Genomic DNA, 17793 nt, shown 5'->3' on the forward strand with positions numbered 1-17793 from the left:
AACTGCCAAATGAAATCATGCACTACTGTATAAGGTAGTAGTGAAACCTTTATGTTTTGAGAACGTGCTTTATAAACCATAAAGTAATACAAAAATTAGAGCTCTGCTGATTCAGCCAGATTTCTCAATGCAAAAATAAATAATAAATAAATAAACAAATAGAAAAGGGCAGAAAGGGTAGTCTTATGATGAATCTGGAGCTAACGCTTAGGCTGCTTACAGAGGAAGCTTCTTAGAATGTGTTCACTGTTGATCTAATTTCTGAGCAGTCCTTGTGACTGTCTTAGGCATCATGGCCTTTAAAACTCAAATGTTCTTTTCATGTCTTGTCACCATGAACTGGTGTTTCCTCAGGGCAGTTTGAGTTCTCAGTGAAAACCAGAGCAGCACTTCCAGCTATACTGAGAAAACTTCGTACTCTCACTGTTTCACACATAACACACAAAAATGTTGAACTTTAATGTCTGGAGCCATTGATTTGAGAGAGTTTTCTATGCTTGATTAGTTTCTTAAAAAAAGCTTAGCTTAGATCAGCATGAATTTCTTTTGCTGGATTATTGGGGATCTCCTAGGGAGCCTTCAGGTTGGAGTAGGGTTTGTTAAGTACCTTGGGAAGCAACAGTAAAGGAAAAAGCCAATATTTATGCCATATATTTAAGTAAGTATGACAACATAAATATGTTCCTTGTGTTTTAGTACATTAACTTGAGCTGTGGTCCTGTCTAGGCAGCAAAAATTGTACTGAAATACAGAGACCCAACTGACCAAGAGAGTGCTGCTCATTTGTATGCATATTGCAATGTAAATATGAATAATTAGAAACCAAAAATGTATAACAACTGACAAAGCACATCTACATTCATTCATCATTGAATCTTTGTACAGTAGTCTGTGGAAATGAGAAGCATCTTTAAAAATGAAACCTAAGGACAGGTGTACATTCTTTTATGTTCTAAAGTCATATTGACCAGTGTCAAGGTCTCTTGAGGTGGTACCATTTTACTACTTCTTCTTCCAACTTGATTATTGGACACAGTCTTAAACCTGTTTTTCATGATTGGTACAAGGATGGATCAAATGTTTGCCATAGGGCTATACTTCTGAAAGCTCGGAGCATACCATGCTCATGAACATAGAAATGAGTAAAATGCTTCTCTGTTTATAGTCTAACTCATAAACTTCTTCTATTCCCTTTCCCACTGACCACTGCAAATCTCCTTACTAATCTACTTTCTTCCTTTAGTTTTGCATCTTGAATCACTCTTTCTTTTCCTGTTCAATTTGGTATCCCAACTTTGGACTTCTGCCTTACCAAGAATGTGGTCAAATCCCCACTGTATCTGGTATTCATACTTTACAACATGGATAAACAACACCGTGTTTCTGGAATCAAGCCTTATCTATCACTTCATCTGGGGAGGGTTACAGGATAATAAATAGTCATCCTGAGTAAATGCCTAGCACTGGGCCTATCACAAGTACATGCCCAGTAAAATGACTGCCCTCCCCATTCCCATCATTTGCCTCATCTTCCACTAGTATATATCAGGTTTTTACTAACTTTTATCTCTCTTTTTGTTTTTATTTAAACACCATTGCCTGTGGATCTACCAATACTGGACACTTGTCTTTGGAATGATGAGAGATGGAAGTCTCTGTTTTCAAGAAATGTTTATCCTAGTTGAGGAGGCAGGCATGTACAAACTTACAACATAGTGAATATTAGAGAAATGCCCAAAGATCACAAGGGCATATGACTCCACTGGAAAGAGTCTGGAACAGAGGGAATGGAAGATGGGAAAACCTGCTTAGAGGAGTCATTGACCTGCACCTTGAAGAATGAGAATATACTCTATGCATAGGAAAGTAAGGAAGGATGCTCCAGTCAATGCAGCCACTGCAGGCAAAGGCTTGTTAGTGGAACTGCCAGGAGCCCTGAAAGGCTGGGCATGCGTTTGGGTACAGGGTGGTGAGGAGTGCCAGAAAGTCACTAAATCTATTTTTCTGCTAGTGTTATTTTGAATACAAGAGATTTTCTTTAAAAACCCTTTAGAGATATTTACTTTTGGTCAGTCACCTTTTATAGGCCCAGGCCCTGTAATTAGGTCTTGTGCCATATCAGAGTTCCTGATCTTGAAGAACTTGCATATACTTAAGGAAATGCATTTTTAAAACAGTGCACAACATAACCATGCATAATTAAGTAGGAATCCTCTAGCACCTAACCAGCTTCTCTAGAAATCCAGAGTGATTATTTCAATAGTAAAGGATGATGTAATGCAGGGATTGGGATTTAAATTAGGGATGCTAAGAGGTATGGAATTTGACTAGGGGCTGTAGAAAGTAGAAAGAATAATTAAAGCAAATGCACAAAAGTAAGCATGAGCATATTGTGTTGTTGGGGGTATTGAAGTAGAATAATTCTCCACTCATTCTACAAATTGTATTGTAAGATCATAGTATGACAAGGACGGGAGGGAAAATGGTATGCAAAGCAGACACTTGGTCCTGCCCTCTCTCATGCATCTATCCATTCATCCATCCACCCATTCAATAAGTAGTTGTTGCATATCTACATTGTGTCAAGTATTGGAATGGAAACTGGCAACATCACAGTGGCATCAAATCAGAACTCCAGGGCTCTAAGGGAACACAAGTCTAGAGTAATCTCATCCTTATATTGCTGTGCACTAAATTCTGTTGTGGACCATGGACCTAGCCCAGTTGTTAGTCTTGGTTCTTCCTTGTCTGCCAAGCTCTCACGTCATTTGCAAAAGGCCTGCAAGATTTCCTTCCTGGCTAATAGGAAGCGTGATTATACAAAAGTCTAACAGGAAAGTTAAGAGGACAAGTGAAATGTGTTGGTCAAGACACTATATCATAGAAGCAAAATCTAGCCCCTCAATAAAAAATACGTCACACATTTATTGGACAATGAATCCCAGTGCAAAATCATTAAAACACCAACAGATCATATATGTGGTTTCGTGCCATCTTTGGTGACCAATTGTGTTGTGTTTGGGCTCCAAGACTCGGTGGCAGCATGAAGGTTATTTCTCCTGATGTCTCATGAAGATAAATAAGCCCTGTTATTTGTGTAAATAATAAAGAAAATACCCTACATCCACATAAACCTCAAGACAGACGAACAGTTGGAGGTTTCTGTAGAATTACACAAATGTGAAGACAATAAGAAATTGCAAAAACTGAGGTATCCACTGTTGCAATGGGCTCTAAGGCTAAGTTCAACTGACCTCCATATACAGTTATTAATAGGTGATAGTGTTTGCAATTCTACTGTACCCTTCATTATTCACCTACTTTTGACATATGTGTAAGGGTATAATTTTGCATGTACATACAGAGTGAGTGAGTGTTAAAGGGATAGAGGGACAGTGAGATGTTTATATACTAAAATAGATAAAGGATAGTGTATTCCAAGATATCCAGATGTTTTGCAGGATTTTAGAAGTGCTTCACCAGATGTTTGAATTTGTAGGAAAACATCACCTGATACTGTTTTGGTGAACTTTCAGAATGTACAAAGGCTGAAGAAGATCACCTATTTTCAGTGGTCGTATTATTTTATCTGGCATTTAATTCTCATGTCCCTGCTGGTTTCGACATTACTGGTATTTGCTTCTGAAAGTCAAGAAGATTCAGCTTTTGTAGAAACGTCAAGGATGTCATGTGATTATCCAGAGGCATCAGCCTGGTCGTTTTCTTCAGAGTTGAGTAGGTGGAAATAATTAATGGGCTGGTTTATTCTCATACATTGAGACATTCCTCTCTTTGTGGTTTTAATTCCCAGCTTCAATCAACTAATTTCAGGTTTTATCTGAAGCACCCATAATTACCGGGGGCAAGAAAAATTGCCAGCCAAATGTAACTTGATAATGCTTAATACAAGTTAGACTAAATCTTAAACCTGATACAGGCACACAAGAGCTTAATGCCTACATAAACCAGACTGTCTTTTATGCCTTCCCCTGGGTTCTCACAAGAACAAGTCACCTGATTCAGGAGCCTTAATTCTCAGAAAGCAAAATATTGAGGAGGAAACAATGATGGCAGCTTAATTCATCTTAATTCTGTGCTGGGTCTGAGGAATGAATGAGAACAGAATGAGAATAGGAATTTTAGACCTGGATTCAAATCACCAGCTCAGCTGTGCACTGGCTGAATATCCTTGGATAAATTACTCAACTTGTTGAGCCTCAGTTTCCTATCTATAAAATGGGAAAACTAGTACCCATCTTTGGGGACTGCAATTATGTAGAATTTGATGTAAATCTACCTTCTTTCTGGTTTCCCACCAACGGCATACTCCATGACTTGGTGAATAAATAGAATTGGCTATGATGGCCATTGCTAATTTTGTTGTTTTGAGTCTTCACTATCACTTTGGTGGACAAAGATATTCAGCAAAGTGTGTCCTCTTATGACCCTGATTTTACAAAGGAGGAGACTGAGGCTCAAGAGAAAACATGTTTGGCTTAAGTCAGGGCACCAGGTTAGGAAGGAAGTATAGCACAGGAGTTATAAGAACAAGGAATCTAGAGCCAGAATAACCTGAGTTTTGAATTTTGACTTCACCACTTACCAGGGTGTTTTTTGTTTGTCTTGAACAAGTTAGTTTGACATCTCTGTCTCAGATTCCTATAAGACTGGTGAGAATCAGGGCAATAGTAAGGTCTACCTCCAAGGTGATTAAAAGAGTAAATTTTCCCTTGAGGGCTTTTTGAAGAAAGGGGCAGGCACTGTCCTCTATCAAGTATGACTGAAGTACATAACTACCTGAAGACATGAGGAGGAGCCAGATAACCTCTGACAGTCTTGTGCCCCCAAGAATGCTCCAACAGCATAAGGGTTCCTAGGATCACTAGTCCTAACTCCAGATTTCCCTGGAGCTTGGGTGTTTATGGTCCCATAGTGGTAGCAGGGGAAGAGCAGCGTCTTTTTGATCAGGAAGCTTTGTCATATAAATTACCATAAATGTTACTACACTCAAAACAGCATGCACTTACACAAGAATACACAAATAGATGAAACAATCTAGAAAGACCAGAAGCAAATCCAGTACATATGGAAACTTGATCTGTGATCAAAGGGGCATTCAGTTTGATGGTGAAAGATGGTTTGTTTAATAAATAATGCTGGCACTATTTACTTTTTACCTGGGAAAAATGTTAGACTTCTGTCTCATGGCATATACAGATATTAATCACTGGTATATATTTTAATCAAATTGTAAAAAGTGTAACAATAAAAATATTTTATAAAAATTTAAGGAAAACATATATATAACCTGTAGTTGTAAAGGCCATCTTAAATGAGAGCAAAAACTCAGAAACCTTATAAAGAAAATTATGAACAAATCCAAGCATACAAAATGATAAAATCCTTATATAGCAAAATACCAAAAAAACAAGGTTTAAAAGCTAGATAAGAGGCTAGGAGAAAATATTTATACCGTATCACAAAAGGTCAGTATCTCCATAATTCACATGACAGCTAAAGTTGAAATGAAAAACATAACCTGGAGAAAAATATGTGAAGAATATGATCAGAAGATAAATGCAAATAATCAATGAGCATATAAGATATGCTAGAAATATTTCTAGTAACTAGAAAATGCAAATTCAATCAGTGAGATACCATTTTTTCCTATAGATTGCTAAAAATAAATAATAAATAACATCCAATACTATGGAGATTGAGGGGAAATGGACACATCACACATTGCCGATAGGAGAGTAAATATTCATCACCGTCACTACCAGTATCTTTGAGACTAATTTGACAGCATCTATTAAAATAAAGCATGTGCATACCTTGACTGAACAATACTACCTTTAGGAATCTTTCCTACTGAAATGAAAGCACTAGTATGAAAAAGAATATCTCTGAGGCCATTTATTGCGGCATTGATTTTCATGGTAAGGTAAGATGGAAATAACTTTAATGTCTTTCATCTAGGGAATGATTGAGAAAAGTGAAGTGCATTCAAACTGTAGAAGTTCTGTAGCTTTACACAAGAAAGAGTAGCTCTATTAGTATGGACATGGAGGGACATCCATGGCATAATGTTACTTTTTATAAAAATATTTCTTTTTTAGAAAAGAACCTCTCAAAAAAAATATATATATATATATTTGTGTGTTTGTAGGAGCATACTAAAAGATATTGAATGATGCCTAATACACTTTCATACTGGTTTCCTCAGGGCCTCACTGGAAGGAGGAAGAGATGATTACCTCTTGCTTTATATACCTGTGGATCGTTTGACATGTTACCATGTGTGCATTACTTTGTTTGGTTTTTTTTGTTTGTTTTTTTTGTTTGTTTTAAAGAAATAAACTGATCTCAAATTCTAGTTCCCTAACCTACTTGGTCAGGTAACCTTAGAAAGCCATCTGACGTCTTTGAGTATTATTTTCCTCACCTGTAAAGTAACAATATTGAGGAGGATTGAGCAAGATAAGATGTGTCAAGTTCCTAGCACAGAGCTTGTTAAACGGGGTGATCAGCAAAAGAGAAACCCTCCTCTTCCTTTCTCTTTACCTTCAGTGATGTGTTTTCTGGGATCAAGCCAGTGACCACTTGGAACCAAGCACAAACAGGAAGAAGGATGAAGCTGCTGCTGCACAAATAAATAATCTGACAACTTCCAAAAGCTACATTAAAATCATTTTTATTTGGAGTTAAAAACCCTCTTGGATGATCCACATCGCTGCTCACTGCCTCCATTTATCCAGACACTGAGAGCTATGGATCTAAGAAATAAATGCACATGGCTGATTGAAAGTATGGAATTAAGCAACTAATCCTCTGACCTAGACTCCCATCAGAGCGCCCTGTTCTGAAACCAGGCTGGATTGGGTGGGCATCTGAAAGTTGCCTCCCTGTACCCTTCTGCCTGGATCCTTCACCCTCATCTGTCTCTGCCCTGAGAATGCCACAGTGTTGGAATCACAGTGTGGTTCATGCTGTTCCCCCTCCTCACTCAACCCCTTCTCCAATGTTTTAAATCCTTATTATAGAGCCAACATTATGCTAGACCATTTATAAATACATTCTCACAATCTTCCCAACAACTCTGTGAAGTAGCTGTCATCCCCGTTTTTACAGATAGAGAATGAAGCCACCTAATAATTTAGCCACCTTCTTTTGATTCTGTGGTAAGGACATGGTACTACTGATCTTTCCGCCATAGAATAATAGCTGTATGGGAGAAATATTGGAGAAGTCAGAAGATGCAGTGGCTTAAATTTTCCCTGTATAATAGTTTGTATTCTGGTAATAATCCATCTTAGTTGTTAGGACTAGTATATCTCTGTTTGAGGAAATGCTTCAATGTTTTAACTAGCTACAAGATTAAAAACACAACCAAAGCAATAGGATTAAAACAATGCACTCTCTACTAGTAAGGCTTGCCTTAGCACTTGAGAAAACAGCCAGATCAGCTTGCTTCTTGCTCTGAATTAATTTAAGCCTTAATATACACATACCTTTATTATAACACTTATCATATTTTGTTAGAACTATTTGTTAGCTTGCCTATCTTCCCACCATACTGAGTGTCCTGAAGAGTGGGAACATTTTGATTTATCTTTCTATCCCTGGTTCATTAGATACAGTCCATTAATTTTTTAGATGAATGCACAAATTAATGATTATGGGTTAAATAGAATATATGCAATTCCTTAGAGGTTCCCAAGTGACAGCCCTAGTTCTCAATGGGAGAAATTACCTTTAACAATGGGCAGCCCTAGTTAAGGACCCTCCATGTGCTATGAGTCGGAGGCCCTGCAATGGAGGAAGAATTCATCAGCAAAGGGGTTAACTTTAAGGCCAATTCCATCTATGAAATAAATCTGAAATCAGAAAAGGACCAAAAGCCTGCAGCAGTGGATATTTTAAACTTGCTCATTAATAATGGCTCAAAGTGGAGATTTATTACTGTTGAGAAGAGAGGAAGAGACAGTAAATCAGGATTGGTGAGGAAAAGAGCAAGGGAAAGATATGAGTTCTTATTTAAAATGTATTCATATGCTTTATAACCCCAAAGTAGAGATTGCTATATTGAAGTGGAAGGCTTTATTTGTAGGACTGAATTCACTATAGATATGTTTTATGCCAGTGTTCATTTTCCCAACTTTCATTTGCTTTTCCTTGACCGAAAAGTAGGGAACTTAGTTTATAGCTTGAAAACGAGAAAAGATTGCTTTAGCTGAGTGTCTTCATGAAAATATTCCTTGCTTCAAAGAATGGTTTGTAAAGCACTAGTTGGATCCTAGGAAAACACGATTTTATTGGCACATATTTTGAAGAGAATAATTTTTAAAACATTCAATTAGTTCTGCCTTTGAGATACAATTTAAACACACCCAAAGCAATAGGATTAAATTCATGTAAAAACCTATGTCCCCAGCTGTTGCTTGGGAACAAATTCTTTTCCCATTCAAACTACTCCAAGGATAGTCAAGCTTGCTGTTGGCTGTGTTCCACCTGAGGCAGATACCTGCCTTTAATTCAAAAATCAGACCATGGTACTTCCCTGCTAAACTCTCAGTGGCTTTCTATTAATTTGGAGTAAAATGCAAACTCCTTAGTGTGGCCTGCAGAGCCCTGAACCATCTGTTCCTGGTCTACCCAGCCAGCACCATCTCATTTCGCTCTTCTCCTCATCTGGTCCATCAGGCTTAAGTCAACCGACTTCCTCTCAGTTCCTGAACACATCCAGCTCTTCTCTGCCAAGACTGCTCTCTTTTGCTCTGCCTTGGACATCCTTTCTCCTGCCTCTGTATAAAAGCAACTTTTCCAGTCCTTCCAGAGTCTACCAGCTGACCTTTCTAGAGAGACCTCCCTTGACCATGCTACCTAGGTTTTCTCTCCCATACATGCTTTAAGCTATGATCCATTACCATCTTGTCTCCCACAACATGCTTACCAAAAACTTTACACAGATAGACATATAGAAACTTGTTTGTCTCCCATATTTCCCACTAGCCTGCAAGATTCATGAGAATAGGAACCATATCTCTCATTCATAATTGACTTCCCAGAACTGATGGCAGTGCCTGACACATAGTAGGTCCTCAGTAAAGATTTGTTGCAACAACTTTCAGTGCCAATCCTAATGCCTGGCACATCAGAGGCTGTCAGTAAATGCTTTTGAATTGAATTTATCTTGTTGCTATAGGACTTAGCAAATTCACATAAGCTGTATAAATTAATTCCAAGTGCCTAACATCCTGCCCACAACAGCAAATTCTGCTGGCTCAGGACAAATGAATAAGGAAGATGCTTAAAAGCTCAATCTAACTTTGTAACACCTTCTCTAGGACAAAGATGTCATCAAGGCCAGTTTTAACTCCCTTATCGGACTTGATTCCTCTGGTTCCTTGCTCTTCTGACCTATTTGTTTTTGGTGAAAACTTTGTTGTTTTAATCTGGACATTGCCAAGGTGTGTTATTAAACAGCTGGAGCTTTTTTATTTCATGGGTCTGAACAAGCAGCTGAGAAGTTTTGCTTTGGGTTTGCCAGGGCTCGTGATTTAAGCAGTTGAAATCACAGAGTCACTGAGCATCTTTCATAACTCACTGGACCCAGAGCCAAGAGAACGTTTGGGATTTGTAATTTATGATAAGAATGGCAGTAGTGCCATTGGGAAATATTTTGGCAAGATAACACGTCGCTGTGATGCAGCAGTTAAGTTCCATGGTTTAGGCTGTGTGAAAATTAATTTGCAAAAATATTCAGGTCTGTTTTGTGTTCTACTTTATATGTAAATTAGAAGATTGTACAACAAGGATGCCAGGGATGATGGAATTCAAACATCATCAGACTGGTTGTCCATTAATTAGAGTGATTCTTTATTTTGCTTTATTTACATTTTCTGTCAACAATAAGTTGTATTGATCAAGTAAACAAAAGACACAGCATTAGCTAATAAGCCATAATAATGGACGCTTTAAAAATAAAAGTTTAAAAATCTGATTTGGGAGGATAGCCATGGAAACTAAGAGAAAGAATTCAACAATATTTCTCTTAGCTTGGAAATAGAAGCAGTGCTGCCACAGCATTATATAAGCCACTTTTACTCCTAAAGGTCACTTTTATTCCTAAAGGTGACAGCGTTATATAAGCCACTTTTACTCCTGAAGGATAACACTATGAAGGGTAGTTAAGTATCAGAACCTTGGATATAAGTGAGAATTCTGTGCAAACCCACAGGGCGAGTTTCTCACTCTAAATACTGAAGCCTTCATTCATATACCCATTCTTGCTCTGCATGTAAAGTGAGCCATCTGACTCCTATGCCCCAATAGGCACGGGCACTTCATGCCCTCCTGTTTTCACAGCCTTCATTCTAAACCATTTCCCGAGAATCTAGATTATGCCACATTTGCAGACCTAGTCTGGTCCATTTGGCGCTTGAGTTCCCTGGACTAGCTTCAATACCTTAATTACTGTCCCAACACCTAACACTGCTTCTAACAGCAAAGACTTCTCATTTTTTTCTGCACTAAAAGCTTACTCAGTGCAGCTGACCCCAGAAACTATCCCTGGAGCAGCTCTTTGTGTGCAATCATCCCCATCAGGTCTCCTCAGAGGCCTGCAGATGGGACCCAAACACATTGCCTGAATTGAAGTATTTTCACACCCAGGCCATTCTGTGTATATTACCCCATGGTTGTGTGGCTACTTTAAAATCCTAAGTGTATTCAGAATAGTTGACTTTCAAAGCAGTTTGATTCCAACCTTTGCACTTGAAATTTATTTTAACTGGAAAATTGGCACTAATGTTACTCTTGATTTACCAAAAGAGAAATGATGGCAAAAGTCTTACAGGGGTCTTGGCAACAATTAACTGAAATTTCCTGCAATGATCTGCTCATGTATAGAGCCTGCTGGAGAAGAAGGGGTTTAGAGCAGCAGAGGCTCAGTAGCACTGGAAATCTTGAGTTCTGTTCTTTACTCTGTCCTTCCTCGCCTCTACCTGGCTGTGTGACCTAGAGTGGAGGACTTTACTCCTTACCTGTATGGCCTTAAATCCATGTAATGAATTTAAGTCAGACAAACTCTAAGGTGGCTTCTATTTCTGAAAAGCTATTAATTCATAGCTGATTTAAAATCAGCAATCCAGGGGTAAATAAACTTAGATACCCGTTCAGGACTGGATCCAATGAGAGACACAGCTGGGCAGGGGAGAGTGTTTCTCCGTTGTTCCTCGATTGGCTGAGCAGGTGATTAGCATCAGAGACACAGGCTTTGCTCGTGAAGTGGGGATATAAAACCCTGAAACTGTTTGTCATAAAGAATTCCATGCCCAATAAAAGAGAAGGCAGATGTTCGCATAAAGTTTTTGCTGTTTGTGTTTTTGTGGGGGTACTTTTTGGGCATGACGTTTATTAGTGAAGTACAGCAGCAGCTGCCCACCCATGTTGCCACATAATAGCAGTCTTACAATCCATTTATGGGCTTGGAATTATTTTTGTTAATGCTTTTCATGGGAGTAGATGAAATGCAATGTGCACCAGCTGTAACTACTTTAATTATGCAGCTGCCTTCTAGGGAGAGCCCCGCAAGCATCATAGATGTCTTCATTGTCAAAGAGGTTATTGTCTCACAGAGTTTTAAAGGTAAAGAGGTGCTGTATTACTTTTCTATTAGTGCTATAACAAATTATCACAACTGCACAGCATAAAACAGCAGACATTTATCTTCTGTTTCTGGAGGTCAAAAGTATATGTATATGTATGTATATATAGGCATATATATATTCTTAAGGGGTTAAACATCATGGTATCAGCAGGCCTGTATTCTTTACAGCAGGAGGCTCTAGGTGGAGAATCCATTGTCTTGCCTTTTCCAGCTTCTAGAGGCCACCTGCATTCCTTGGTTCATGTCCCCTTCCTGTATCTTCAAAGTCAGCAGAGTATTATCTTCTCTCCTGGCAGGTCTCTGTTTCCATCCATATATCTTTACTCTATATCTCTGACCCTCCTACCTTTCTCTTATAAGGACTTTTGTGATTACATTGGGCCCACCCAGATAATCATAGATAATCTCTCCATCCCAAGACCCTTAATTACATCTGCAAAATACCCTTTACCATCTAAGCTAGTATATTCACAGGTTCTGAGTATTAAGATGTAAACATCATTGGTGGGGAGCTGTTATTCGGCCTACCACAGGAACCATGAAGAATGAGTCAGGTCCAAGGGACACATGACTTACCAAGGGCCACTCAGTTCACTTGTGGACGTGCCATGACTGTATCCCTGGCATGCTCACATTTGCCACTTGTGTGTGGGTTACTGAGAAAGACTGCTAGGAAGATGCCCTAATGAAGGTTTTATTTTCATAATTTGAGATGATTGAGGGATAAATAAATACAAGATCAAGTCAGTGTTTTTTTTTAAAAGAGTAGTTTAGAAAAGACAAGTTTATATTTATAATATAAGTGCATTCATAATGCAAGAACTTTCTTAAATATTGTAGTCTTTCTAGGATATGGTACCTTCTAAAGGTGGAATAACTTGTAATGATAACATATTTTAAGCAATGATAAGAAATGACAGTGCTGAGGAAGCACATGCACATGTGTCAATATTTCTCCTCTTCCTCCTCCTTCTCTTTCTCCCTCTGTAACTCAGGCCATTGCTACCATTTTGAAAGTCATTAATGACTGAAAAGCCAATTCAAACTCCTTAAACTAAAGGAAATGGTCTACCAGAGGCTTGTGGGCATGGATGAAACCAAATTAGATATTTGTCATATTTTAAAATGAGACCCATCTTATTTTGATGTTGAAGTGTTTGTCTAGGCCAAGGAACTTATTTTTAGTTCTCCTCCCATGTCTGTTACAGTTGCCTATAACAAATAAGAGAGTCATAGAATTTGAGTATCTTTGGCAAGTGTCTGCCAAACTCCTCTTTTGCCTTAGTTTTCTCCATCTATGCTATAGGCAAGAATGATGGCTACTGTAAGTTAAAGCCTTTATTCAATTTGAGTTTAATTAAACTTGAGTTTCTGAGAGGACAGATTCATTTAAGAAAGCTAATGTGATTGTTAGGCTCATCTTCTCCAGGAGTCACTCCCTGCCTCCCCTCTACCATGGCAGGGTTGGCTTCCCCTCATCCAGAGTCTCGTAACATACTCAACCTCACACTAGTGAACCTCCCCAGTGTGTTCGTTATTCTTGTGCTTACCTGCCTTCCTCGAGATTCAGCCTAACCCAGGGTGTGATGCAAAATAGGAATTCACTGCGTGTACTATGGGTGAATGAATGAATGGTCATATAATCTCAGGGGAATTTGAAGGACACATGGATCCAGAGACTCAATGGAAGTACTGAGAGGGGCAGGGAAAGGCTGAAAGTATAGTTTTGATCTTCACTGATATAAAATTAGTAGGCTGGCTTCCCACCCTTGCCCTGAAAACTTTCTTAAATAGAAATAGAACTGGAAACTGCTACCGAAATTTATTCTAATAGATGTTTTAATGTGACACTGAAAATGAGTGGATGGTTTCCTTTGGGTATTTGTGCTTAGCTCTCAATGTCATTTTTCTAGCTATCAAATGAACACCAATTCTTTATCTACAGGTACATTAGGTTGATGACACAGTGTTGAACTAAACAAAGATGAAGTCAAGTTGCCAAGCTCTTGTCTGACACTGATTAGAGAGTTCATAAAATAAGTCACTCCCTCAGTTTAGTCTTGACAGTCCAAAGAAAAACTGTGTATACTGAATGACGCTTTCCTTGAAAAACTTCTAAATAGGATAAGGTTGATTTTCACATCATTCTTGCCAGATAGGAAAAGCAGAGCATCAACTCAAGGGAATTGCTGAATATTTGTACTACCTCAGGCATATTGCAAAGATGATATGACCTGAACAACGATGTTAGCATTAAAGTGGTAATGATGACTGCACTCAACACAGAAACTACAGGATGAGTAGGCCTCAAACAAGAAAATCTGATGACAAGAGATCATGAAGGTAGGACTTAGAGAAGTGGACCAAGATTCAGGCCAGGAAAATACCGTAGCAACCCCCAAGTATCTCCATGGGTGGGAAGATTTGGTGGTTCTCTTCCATTTTACCACTTTTGTACATAGCTCTGTTTGTTTATGTTGTTTCCCCAACCTGCTACTCAGCCTAATTCTACAATTTCTTTTTGTTTCTAGTTCCTTCTTTCTGGGGATTGGTGAACTCAGCTTGGAATCTTTGCTCTGTGGGGAAACGGCAGTCGCCAGTCAACATAGAGACCAGTCACATGATCTTCGACCCCTTTCTGACACCCCTTCGCATCAACACGGGGGGCAGGAAGGTAAGCCACCATATTGCTTCCATGGTTAACCTGAAGATGGGGCCATCTTGATTCTGAAGGCTGAGCCTCAAGGCTTCAGTCTCTGTGATGAGTTTGTCCTCCCACCTAGGAATACCACTGACTTCAGACCTGCCGCCATTAGAAAAATGTCTACATTGTGCTTTTATACCCTAGTCACACTTTTGTGCTTCTAATTACCCTGTACCTCCTGGAGGTTGCCTGAACTCTTATCAGACAACCTTGGTACCCCCATAAAGGACAGAAAGATAGTGGCCACCCCTGCCTATCATGCTGGGAAAATCTTTCCTCTAAGAAACTGCTTTACTAGGCTTTCTTTTAACCTCAGTGAAGTGGGAAAACCAATTAACAAAAATAAAATCAGACGTTTATCATCTTGGGAGGAAAAAAACAAAAATCACCTTAGATGATTTATATAAAAATCAATAATTAATCTTCCTAGGGGCATCTTGCTTGCTAAGAATCCTAGCTCCTGCACAGAAATGCTGAGCTGGACTTTGTGATTCTCACACCTGAATCCCTCCCTCGCTCTCCTCCCCCCATAACGAGCTCCTCCTTAATTTGTGGAAGAGCACAGTTAGTTGCCCATTGGGTCTTCTCATCACTGGAATCTTAGCATTTCTCTTGCTGGTTCATGTCTACTTGGCTATCTTTTACTGTTGAGTACATGTTAAGGGTAGAAAAGAAATGCACATGCAGAAAGTTGTGTTCAAAGGTAATTTAGCTGTTAACTCAAGAGAAATGGAAAATTTGTGTGCAAAAAATTGAGGTTAAAATTATTGACGGCTTTTGTTAATACCAGCAGCTGATACTTTAGGGTTTGGACTCATTGGGCTCTGTTCTGTCTTCCTTTGCACAGTCTGTTCAGTATAAATACCATGAAGTTTGTACGTTAATTTTTTCCCCTTCTGATATATTGAAATATATTTTCTTGTACCATGTAACTGTCACAGACACACACACCCCTAATGACTCATCCAAAAGCTGTAAGTGACTTTGACTCAGGTCACAAGTCAGGTTTTAAAAGACATTGCATGTGGCCCATACCATTTAGTTATGCAGTATTTGTGTACTGTTTTAAATATGAATTGAGAAGCACTTTTGTGGAAAGGTCATATATAGGTCATTTGGTTTATTGCTCCTATTCCATATAAAACTATGTTATCCTAATTATTGTTCCATTTACAGTTTTATTTTTATAAATCCTGCAAGGAACTTGTCATGGCTTCTAAGTACATTTCTCTTTTAAAAGGTGAATTATTTATTTAAAGTCATGAACACGTGTGAGTTCACTGGTCAGTATTTAAGAAGGGAACATTGCAGTTATGAATAAATATTCAGTCATCATTCCTTTCTTGGAGAGGGTGATGTAGGAGATAACTGCATTCTAGGCAAAAGGAAAAGCAGGGAGGAAAAAGCCCGAGACTCAGAATGGAGTTTGGTGCCTGAGTTCCAGAATTCACCTGAAAGGTAGCCAGCAAGGCTGAACACAGATAGCGAAGAGGGACTTGCAAGATGGTAGGCTGGAGAGGACAGTAGAAGGCAGGTCCTGAGGCAGTGTTCAGGAGCTGAATCCTTTGCCTGAGAGTTATGGCAAGCATTTGAAGGGTTTTTAGATAAAGTATAGATTGGAATTGAGATGGAAAATGTGTCAAACTAACACAAACAATGGATATATAATTTTTGCTTTCCATCAGAATGTCTTAAAGGAAAAATGTTGATGTGAAAGAAACCAAAAAAAAAAAAAGTCAACACAGCTTCTCCCTAAAATGTATTGGGAAAGAAGAGATTGGGAGATAGTCTAGCGGTAAAAATCACTCACATGTTATAATTTGGGTTTTTTTTTAAACAGATGATTTTGTATCTTTCCAATTCAGTAAAGTATACCTGATCCAAACCAATTTTCAAATGCATTGGAGTTTGGAATCTTGGCAACATTTACTTTTCACGATGTAAATATTTATATCTGGCACAATTTTTGTTGTCAGTGGTTTGAAGAGCTGAGAACTGTCTGATGGTTCCTTTTGCATTTGTGAAAGGTAGAAAATAAAATATAGTTGGTCGTGATAAACTAATTGGTAATGAAATGCCTTAATTTGATAGACAATAAGTAAATCATGTTTGCATCACATTTTTGAAGGTGATGTTTAATGGGTTGGAAACTTGTTTTGAAAGTGAGAATTCAAATCACTGTTCTGAATTTTGTTTTCCCTTAAAGAAATACCCAACTTAACTGATTTGAAAATCACCCTGTAGAATTTGGGCAAGTTCTGTAGTTTTGTAGAATTTGGGCAAGATGTCACATTTTGAAGTCTGAACCCAGCTGGGTGTCAGTAGGTGAAATGCAGCCCAGTAACTATGTGTTTTGTGTTGCATTTGTATCCACAAGCATTATTCTTTCTGGTGTTCAAGTGTATCTTATGCACAAAACTGTGATGCAGCTCTCTGGAAGCCCCTGACTTGTGTTACTATGTTTATTTTAATGTATTTGACCTGACATTGGGCTCAAATGAAGGAAAAAGGGCTTTTCTTACCATAGTTTAAGACTAACATTCAACCTCAGTACAAGAATAACAAGGATTAATAGTTATTCCTTATTCTGCAGTAACCTTCTCATTCTATGCACTGTGCCTTGAATGTAATAGAAAATATTCATTTTTACTTAAAAATGAGACTTATGTCACCTTTTAGCCTCATGTGACAGGTTGCAGTCAAAATGTAGTTCAAACTGTGTTTCATGCAAAAAGTTATTTAAAATATTGTATATAATTACCTTCAGGCTATGTACATGAGACATAATGTATATGAAGCATACATGAATTTTTTTGTTTCGACTTGGGTTCCATCCCCAAAAATCTCATTATATATATATGAAAATATCCAAAATTAATAAAATTTGAAACACTTATGATCCCAAACACTTTGCATAATGGATATTAAATTTGTAATTGTATTTTTACAAATGGCACGCCTTTAAGGATGGGTTGTATGTAAATATAAGACACCTACCTTGGAACCAATCCCCAGCCTTTGATGCCATTAAATTTAATGTCCAATTGCTACATTGTTTGGAGCTAATTAATCCATTCTAGTTAAAGCTACTAAATTAACTCAAGAATCAAAAAGGAGGAAGATGGGGAGATAATTCTTTGTAGTTTCAGGTTGTTTAAAGTCTCCATATATGAAGAAGTTTGATTATGATATAAATGATGTTTTACACTGAGTTAAGCCTCACTGACTGTTTTAAAGATTGAGATGCTTGTTAGCCATTGAACTTGTAAAATTTCATAAAAGTTTCACCTTTCATGTCTTTTTGCTCAGACCAAAGTGAGTGTAAGCAGTGTGTTTGTGTTTTAATTTTAGTGTACTAGTCACATAAGTGAGAATCTTGGTAATTTGAAAATGAAATACAGGATGGGAAGGTTACCAC

General features: G+C 38.1%; 1 protein-coding gene across 3 annotated transcripts in view; it reads left to right on the forward strand.

Moving 5' to 3' along the window:
• Positions 1 to 17793, forward strand: part of CA10 (carbonic anhydrase 10) — a 533205-nt gene that overhangs the window by 208248 nt on the left and 307164 nt on the right. For all 3 annotated transcript variants that reach the window (XM_025361853.1, XM_025361852.1, XM_025361851.1), the window contains exon 4: positions 14203 to 14345. In XM_025361853.1, coding sequence (XP_025217638.1) covers positions 14203 to 14345 — 143 coding nt within the window. The remainder of the gene's footprint in view (positions 1 to 14202; positions 14346 to 17793) is intronic.

The sequence above is a fragment of the Theropithecus gelada genome, chromosome 16 (genome assembly GCF_003255815.1).
Source record: "Theropithecus gelada isolate Dixy chromosome 16, Tgel_1.0, whole genome shotgun sequence".
Taxonomy (NCBI): domain Eukaryota; kingdom Metazoa; phylum Chordata; class Mammalia; order Primates; family Cercopithecidae; genus Theropithecus; species Theropithecus gelada.